We start from the raw sequence: 9,504 nt of genomic DNA, 5'->3' as shown, positions 1-9,504 counted from the left end.
CTAGAATTTATTTACTTTTAACTCTAATCATTTCTGAATTATAGCACAAAACATTTTATCATTCTTGACAATATTTTTTTAATTGGACAGTAAGTTAAGCAAGTAATGCTATACAAAACCTGGAACTTACATTTTTGTTATCAATATTCTCAAAGTCTAACACAGTTTTAGTATTTTTCATTATATTAGTCTTCCATATCAACTTGAGCCCTGAACTCATTCATTTTGTTTTTAATAATCCTAACATAATAATAATATAAAATGACCTATAAAAAGCAAGTGAATAATTTGGTCCTTCAAGGCTGACCTTGCACACCCACCCTTAAAAAATTAAAAAATGTAAACCCAATTGTTATATTTCATCTATTCCACTGTTAAACTCCTGTAAAGTGTTAGTCTTCACTATTGCAATTTGTTTCACAAGCTAATCTTTCTGTTTGAAAATTAAAAACATCTTGACTAAAGCATAGCCTCTCTTGTTCAAAGATTAAACTTGTGTCCTCTCATTCTATTGTTTTTAAAGTATAGCACAAAGAAAATGAGAGGCATTCATCCTATATATCTATCAATTAACCTTGTAAACTTGTACCCTTCTTGTGTCAAGCATTAATGCAGCATTTCAAATAATCATTTTTTTTTTAAATCTGGAAATTCAAAGAATGATAACTAAATTACCTCTAATTATGATTCATTCACAAATTTGTGAAAGTTTACAAAACAAGATATTACTGGGGATGTTGTTTTTTTTATAAATTTATCATTCATACAGTTTTCTAAAATGCTTTACTCACTACCAAATACATTACTATGGTCATATTTTGTAAATAAAACAGTAAATTATGATATTTCAAGCAAACACTAATAAATTACAGTTTCACGTTTATAAGAAAAAAAAAAGACTACCTTACTTATTAACACGAGATTTTGGTCCACCTCTTTGCATCAAAAGCTGGGATGTGGGTACATTATCATACTCTGGATACCAACGTGCTTTCCAGGAGGAGGACTTGTTATTGATTTTATGCAGAAAGGCAAAGTTTGTCTTATGCAAACTATTCTCCAAGCTATATTTTGCCAAAAAACATATTAACAGAAATTGATATTCAACATTTTGAAGTAAGAGAATAACATTTATCACTACACGTGTATGTGTGTGAGTACGACATTCACTTTTTCATATAAAAATAGCCAAATAAATCAGCCCAAACTAAATGTAGCCTTTTACATATAAATACCAATTCAAAATTTAATAGTTTAAATAAATTATGTATACACTAAATCACCAGGCAAACTCTTCCACAATTTTATAATTTGTAGAGATGTAATTCTGAAGACCAAGTCTGGATCTGAGCTTTTAAAGTTTAAATTTCTTAGTCACGTTTCTATTTCCCCTATTATCAGTCCAATGCTCAGTTCCATCCAAGAGTTTCAGAATTTTAAACATCTAAGTCAAGTCACAATTATTCTATGGTTAACTTAAAACCATTTGTAGAAATTTTCTTTTAAAGTACCATTTCACCATTAGAAACGGAACATTATTATTTTTTAAAGTAAAAATATGTGAGATACGTGTTCAGTAAATCCTACACTATTCGTTTAGTGTTACAACAGGATATAAATTTATTTTTTTGGTGTATAGCATAAACATATAAAGAATGTTTCAGGTCCATTAAATAATATTAACTTCACATGTCAAGATTTAACTTTTAAAAACTTCAAGAGTAATAAGAGTTTTACTTATCTCAATAAGATTACACAAATATTGATTTCCATAGCTGAAAGATTTCTGAGGACTTACACTGGTTTTTCTACATGGTGCTTAGGCGGTACTGAAGTTGTTTTCTTTCCCACATAACAAGCCCAGTTGTTACCAAGAATGTCATGTGACCAACCAGGCAGGGTTTGATCACATATACTAGTGACATTTCCATGACTGTTCTTATATGCCGAAAATGCATAATACTTTCGATAATTAATAACCACCTCAAAGCCTTGATTATAAACAACTGTCCAGAATCCTTTGTTTCCATATTGATCAACTACAACATCTGGGAATAGCAGGGTCATCTGTAATGTGTGTACTGTTGGACCTAGACATGACAGACATTTCAAGCTTAGAAAACATATATGTTATAAGCTTATAATGTCACAAAACAATCTGTTCAACAATTACATCAACTGGCCTTTTAATGGAATTTAAGCAAAATTAACATTAAGAAATTAAAACATTTACAGTTGGTTTAAACCATTTAGAAATATAAAAGGTTCAAAAAGGTAAATGTTAAATAATTCTTAATTAGTCCATTTTTCACCAATGCAGGAAATATTTACACATTAACATGACAGCCATTGTTGCTTGCCATGTTACCTTAATGGCTGTGGTACCCTAACAAAATATACACCATTCACGGTTGTGATAGCCATAATCCTCTATAACTTTGGCTACTGTGCCAGTAAGATTAAAATTTGTATAATTCATACATGGGCAGCCCATGGTCACATGCATTGATATCATAACATACAGAAACAAAATTGATTTGCATGTAAGAAATATCAGTTAAGCACAATGTGATGAGAATGAAGTTTACTACTTGATCAACAGTAAAACACTGCTGTAAATACGTAGCAAGTTTATAAGAATATCTGTTGCTTGACAAATATAGTGCATTATCCCTAATCCATGGAGATAACACATATGTCCCTTTGAACAATCAACTCACTCACAATGATAGTACAGATATAGTATGAAAGTATTTCTAATAGGTACTTACCTCTTCTCACCAGATTAGCTGTTCTCGTTCAGTGCTGCCCTCTTGACAAATATAGTGCATTATCCCTAATCCACGGAGATAACACATATGTCCCTTTGAACAATCAGCTCACTCACAATGATAGTACAGATATAGTATGAAAGTATTTCTGATAGGTACTTACCTCTTCTCACAAGATAAGCTGTTCTTGTTCAGTGCTGCCCTCTTGACAAATATAGTGCATTATCCCTAATCCACGGAGATAACACATATGTCCCTTTGAACAATCAGCTCACTCACAATGATAGTACAGATATAGTATGAAAGTATTTCTGATAGGTACTTACCTCTCCTCACCAGATTAGCTATTCTCGTTCAGTGCTGCCCTCTATATACGAACTTTTTCCATATGCATGCATCAAGCCTTTCACCCCCCCCCCTATTGGAATTGCAAGATTCCAACATGTCTCATGCAAATCATCATGCAACACCTCCTCACCAACATGCTCACATGACTCCCTCTACACTCCTCTACCGAACTATCACTTCAAAGTTTGGCAGAAGATGTCAGCACCAGAGAAATGTAGGAAGGAAGTGTGATGGGAGGCAAGTAACTATCGGAAATACATTTTTGGTACAGGAAAATTATAACTTCCAATACAGTACATACCTCCTGCCACAACATTAGCTAGAATCCCACATTGATAAGGAGGAATCAATGAAAGGGAACAACAGAAGTACCCACAGAAAGCATCCGAAGGATAACCCTGAAAATGGGAGATTCCAATCTGAAGAGGGGAACTGCATCACTTCTAAGCCAGGTATACTCTTTGCCGAACTGTGGAATGTGTAAGATATAAGGGCAGAAAATGAGAGGAACACATCCAAGTGGGAGAGAATATGGTAGGAAAGTGATCCTAATCATAGAAATATACAGTACCTCAATCCCACAATGACAAAGATGGGTAAACAAAGGATGCGCTCCTAGGTGTAGAGTGGCTAGGCCATGGTGGGCCATACTCAGTAAGTCAAATACGTCCAAAACCTGCCCATGGGGTACAGACATCAGAATGAGGGAAGGATGAGGATCATATCGTCTTCACCTCAAACCCAAGAACTGAAGAATTGAGAACTACTCCAATTTCTGGGTATGACATGAGGATTAGCTCTGAGCTATCAATCCGGAAACTTGACATCTGGTATTGAAAGTATGTCTATTGCATGCAATCAACTTCCCAACCCTGAAACAGGCCAGGACCATCCAAATGGCAATAACATTCCCGTAAAAAGAGAGAGCAAGGGATAGTCAAGGACAGAACTAAAACAATCTTAAGTACCATCGTTGTGACCCACAACACAGATGGAGGAAATCAAGGGAGGAAAATAGACAACCCGAAACCTGTGTGAAGACTTATGTTGATCGGTTCAATCTAAATCCAAAACCTACCCGCGGGGTACCGACATCCATGCGAGGGTAGGATGAGGGCTCCCAATCGAAAGGGTGAACTGCATCCTGACATCTCACTTCGTTGTCATTGGTTATCACAAATAGGAGGATATCACATCATCTACACCTGCTGAACATCGCCTACTCTGTAACTGAATAGCTATTGTGTGGAACTCATTTAGCAGGATGCCTCCATGGTCTACCACACCAATGGCTTGGAACTGGAAAGAGGTAAGGTCTCCCATACTCCACTCAAATAAAAGAGAGAGACAAAGCAGTGGAGAGCCTGGAGGAATGTCATCACCTGAGACAGTGCAATTGGTGACCACGAAACCTTATTTTGAAAAGCAGACCATTCTGAGTTATTCACTCCAGGCATGGCAGGGATGGGCAGCAATCCCCTTCTGCTTTATTCATGCGGTCCAAGATGGACAATGGGAAAAATGAAAAGGTGGGAATAAAAACCTTGGGAAGAATGAGGTACAGGTTCGATGGCTCATTGCAAGAGCAATTCCTGACAGATGGTGGCTGGTTACAGGATCTCAAGGAGGAGGGAAAGAAACTGGACAATGAATCCTTCTGACAGAACCTGAAGCATCATTGATTGCCAACGAAAGAACACCAGCAATGAAGAAACTCGAACAGCTGATCATCCACCACTAGTGGCGATGGGGGGTGTGTTGTCAAGAAAAGCAATGAGAAGAAATAGTCTAAGTAGAAGGAATGGGTAATAGCTGGGAAGAGAAAGGATGGGAAACTGTAATTGGAGACATATAAGGCTCTGAGTGAGACAAATTGGCTATGATATTCATAAGGGTGGATTGTTGTTGGACTGATGTCACCCGAGGTTCTAGAGTTTCTGGGACCATATCAAAAATGTAATGCCTCACAAATGGGGCCATACCAAAATCCCTAAGATATGTCAAGGGTAAACAGACTCGAGCCAATACAGCATCATGACCTATAATGTCCCAACAACAAAGAAACCATGTATGTAATATCAGAGCCTAAGACATCATGTGGGCTGAAGTAGAGGAAAGAAGGGTCAAGGGTATCTCCAGAAAACCCCTCAGAATTTCTGTGGAGAGCCTCAGATCAAAGGTGTAAGGAAGAAAGATACCATAATAGATTTGTAAGGGTAAGATACAAGTGAGAATATTGGGCATGGGTAAGACTGACAGATGATTCAGGAGTTGCCTCCCAAATAGGAAATAAGGAACCTAACAACTGTTGGTCTAAAAAATGGATAGTCAGCACGAAGATAGGAAAGTGAGAACTGATCTGAAGTCCACGGGGGGTGCGGTATGCTAATCCCCTCTCTTAACTGGGAAGCAAAGTGATAAGCATGAACCCAAATATCAGGTTAGGGAGGAAAAACTAAAAAGGATTGAGAAGATTGTTCATGCAGTAAGGATGAGATGAATAAGAAATAGGGGAAGGGATAAAACGTCACTAACCTGAGACACAAAATCCATAAAGACAGCATTAGACTGAGCAGACTCATCAGGTTGGGAATGGGAAGGAATGGCAAAATCTGGAAGTGGAAAAAGACCATCAAAGTCCTCATCAGCCTGAAAAAGATCAGCCTGTTCTGGAGGAGCCTGGGTGGTGTCTGGGGACAAAGGTTGTTCCATGTAATGTTCCCGGCATATAAAAGCAGATAAATCCACTGTCGGATTGCCCACACCTGAGACCTGAGAAAAAATGCTGGTGTAACCCCCAAAGTGGTAACATTAATTTCGGAATTCATCACACAGAAAGGTTCGAGTGCAGAAAATAAAGTGACTAGAATTAACTGACAAATACTAATAGAAGAAACAGGCTGAATGAAAGCAAAGTAATTAAAGAAACAACCACTTTGTCAGGAACCAAAGTCAAACGTGAAGCATTAAACAAACAAAACAGCACATCCGCACAAGCGCTGCCAGATTAGAAGTGATAATTTGGTAGAGGAGTGTAGAGTGAGTCACATGCATCATGTGAGCATGTCATGCTCCTACTGGTGAGGGAGTGACGCATGATGATTTGCATATGAGACACGTTGGAATCTTGCAATTCCAATAGGGGGAGTGGAAGGCTTGTGGCATGCGTAAAAAAGTTTGCATATAGCGGGCAGCACTGAATGAGAATAGCTTATCTTGTGAGTAGTGGTAAGTACCGTATTGGAACGAAGAATTCAACCAATAGGCCATGTTTCACTCACATGGATTGAGTCAGCATCATTACAAAATACAGCACTTGGAATATCAACATAAACCTAAGATTCTAGTCAAACTTTATACATATTTTTTTCAAATATTATTAAGGCTTTACATATCCGAAACATCACAAAATCTGCCTCAGAAAACTATGGAAAGAGTGAATCACTTTATTATATACCTAGTTGTGTTTAATTAACTTTAATAGTGCAGAACATACCATCTTTTCTTTGTTAAGATAAGCCATGCTATGCTTTGTTAATGTAGTTTCAAATCATTACTTGTAGCTTCCTCTCTGATACATACATGAAATATAAAATATTGTATGAAAAACAGTTTTATTTTATATTTATAAACAACTCATAGGGATAAGTCAATACAGCATATGAAATACAGTTCCTGAAATATATTTTAATAATCAATAAGCATCATAACTACACAATAACAAATAAATTATTCATAAAAATTAATTATGAAGCAGCAAGTTACCCAGCTACTTTGAATATAAAGCTGACTAAGGGAGACAACAGGAGACTTTCTAATTATTCATATGGCATCTTGTCTCTATCTTAAATATCCATTCATGATGTGGATCCACTTAGAAGGTTGAAACACACTTTTCCGTGACTTAAAAACATTTTATTTGCTTTACCTAAATACCATTGGTGTTTGAATAGCAGTATTTGGGACAAACAATGTTTTTGAAAGTGTGTCTGTAGTCATTTACATTTCCCCTTCCAGATGGCCCTGGTGCTCCTTAGGCAAAAATGACAATGTCCTTGTTTGATGTCTTAGAAAAAGAAGGTAGGACCAAGGCCAAATGGCCTTGCCCTGAAAATGATGGATTCCTGAGATACAGTAAAATATTTAAATACATTTTGTACCATCAAAGTTAAAATTGGGAAAATAATTATCTTTGTAAATATAGCAAAAATCTAAAAGTCAAATGCCTGTATTATTTTCTTAGACTATTACTTAGTGTTTTACAGTAAAAGTAAATAAACAGGTATTAAGGAAAAAATTTACCACTAAATAAAAAGCAATGTATGACTGACTACTGAACTTGAAAAAAGGAGCCAAATAAAATAGGGATCCAGCTAATGATCACATAGCAAACTAAGCCATCTCAGCTTCACATGGAGAATAAAATCCCTACATTACTGGCTTCCCCACTTTGTCTATCAAAAGCTTCAACTTTCATCATTACACCTTTCCTTTAGTTAACTTTATAATATTACTTTTATGGCTATTTTACAAAAGAGTAACATTCTACAATATGAAATTCTGGTTCGATTTGTTTTGTCCATATAAATTCAAGATGGCTTAGTCTGCTATGTGATCATTAGCTAGATCAAGTGATATGTCCACTTCCATCCTTATCTTGTTTAGTTCCTTTTTTAAAAGAACATAGCTTTTTTATTTAGTGACAATTTTTTTCCTGATACTTGTTTGTTTAATTTTTTTAAAAGATAGAATATGTGGGTTATTAGAGTAATAGTGTATTCTAAAGCTTTATAAATTCCGCATAGAATAATAATAATAAAATAGGTAGTCAATGATCACGAAGACTGTTTTGCTCTATGAAATGATGATAAAATTACAGTTATTGCTAGAACTAGGCCTCTTGAAGAAAGATGATAATGAACGAAAATAAGAAATCTTAGTTTTGGCTATTTGCCTGTTTTTGACTTTGGGATGCTCTGGATAGGCAAAAAGTAGCATATACACATGAGATAGAGTGACTATGCCAGGTAGCTCTTCATATCTAGCTTCTAATGGCGTGTACAAAAGAAAATCCAAATGATATTTGCATTACTTTAACACGGGCATCCGTGCCATCCTTACATAGAGGGTGCTTGCACTCTCTCTGATATTGTGTTAAACATATTTAGAAAGTATTTTTCTTTCCTTTTTAATAATTATAGCTTACATGACCATACTTACAAATCAGGTTACAGTATTCAATTGTCAGCCATTAATATAAAATCAAATTGATTGAATTAAATGCTTATAACATTATGTAATATAGTAAACACATGTAAACATTAAAACTAATGATAAGAAAATAGAATAAGCTTCAAACTAATGTCTCTTACTCTTACAACTTACGAGTTTTTTTTTTGCATTGACCTGCCTCATTAACACATATAAAGAAACCTGAATCGCTGAAAGTGAAACATCAAGTAAAGCCAAAGGACAAAACTTCAACAAGGAACCTTTTGATTCATCTTGGCTGTCCTAACCACTAAATTAAACTAATCCTAAAATAAATCTCAACATCAGCCTTATAATTTAAATACTTATCAAGCTCTCCTTTTAATTACTTAAATGCCTCTACCACATCCGAACTGTGTTAGTGTTATTAAGCGAGTGTTACTGTGTTAGAAAAATAAAGCGGTCTTAGCTTGATTCTGGTCCGAGTTAACTCAGATTAAAAACGTAGATAAGAAATATCATTACCAAGAGTAGTACAGTTAATTGAGGAATCCCCACTTCTTTCACTTTCGAAGAAGTACCATCTACCAATAACTTCTTCATATGTGCAGTTAGCAGGTGTATCACCCAGAGTAACAGTAACATAATCCAAGTTCAACAATACAAAACACAGAAACACGAACTTCGTAATGCGTTTAACTTTACCCATTTTCACAATCTTTCAGTTTCACTGTCAAATGTTACAAGTAATATACTTGAAAGATAAAATATATTCTAAAGTCTAACGCAAACTATCTGCTAAGATTGCCCAATTTTTACAAGTATCCTCTCAACCTAATGAACTATGAATAAATGTCAAGAGACAAGCACTAGGTAAAACACGGAACGGCGTTCAGATCCAAGCCAAACGTACTCACCAGCTTTCCACAAAATAGGTAAAAAGCAGAACATTATACCCCTAAAAATAACATTTAGAATGAAGCTACAAATAAAATATCTGCGGACTTACAACGCTAGAATCAGGGTTTCGATAGCAGTGGTGGGCAGAGCACAGATAGCCCATTGTGTAGCTTTGTGCTTAATTACAAACAAACAAAACAAATATAATACTCTGCTTAGCTGAACTTCAACGAAATCATTATTATCTCTTTAGTAATTAAAGTATACTCCTTTG

The 9,504-nt window shown here is 35.6% G+C and overlaps 1 protein-coding gene across 2 annotated transcripts; it reads right to left on the bottom strand.

The window, feature by feature from the left end:
- Positions 1-902: 902 nt before the first annotated feature.
- Positions 903-9,311, bottom strand: LOC106474183 (dipeptidyl peptidase 1-like). 2 transcript variants are annotated; one of them, XM_022402544.1, is made up of 3 exons: positions 9,248-9,311; positions 1,799-2,090; positions 903-1,064 (listed from the first exon to the last, which is right to left on the bottom strand). In XM_022402544.1, the coding sequence occupies exons 1-3, from the start codon at positions 9,279-9,281 to the stop codon at positions 905-907; spliced, it is 486 nt and encodes a 161-aa protein (XP_022258252.1). In that variant the 5' UTR covers positions 9,282-9,311; the 3' UTR covers positions 903-904. The 2 variants fall into 2 exon arrangements, with proteins under 2 accessions (XP_022258252.1, XP_013790328.2); XM_013934874.2 differs by lacking the exon at positions 9,248-9,311 and adding an exon at positions 8,856-9,207.
- Positions 9,312-9,504: the final 193 nt, after the last annotated feature.

This window comes from Limulus polyphemus, unplaced genomic scaffold, assembly GCF_000517525.1.
Source record: "Limulus polyphemus unplaced genomic scaffold, Limulus_polyphemus-2.1.2 Scaffold6921, whole genome shotgun sequence".
NCBI lineage: Eukaryota > Metazoa > Arthropoda > Merostomata > Xiphosura > Limulidae > Limulus > Limulus polyphemus.
This window is presented reverse-complemented; position numbering and strand designations above follow the sequence as displayed.

Coding starts and splice junctions, on each gene's coding strand:
- LOC106474183 (XM_013934874.2), bottom strand. CDS start 9,039: ATGGGTAAAGTTAAACGCATTACGAAGTTCGTGTTTCTGTGTTTTGTA. Junction 2,091..8,855: donor AATTAACTGTACTACTCTTG/GTAATGATATTT, acceptor TGTCATGTCTAG/GTCCAACAGTACACACATTA. Junction 1,065..1,798: donor CACCATGTAGAAAAACCAGT/GTAAGTCCTCAG, acceptor GGCAAAATATAG/CTTGGAGAATAGTTTGCATA.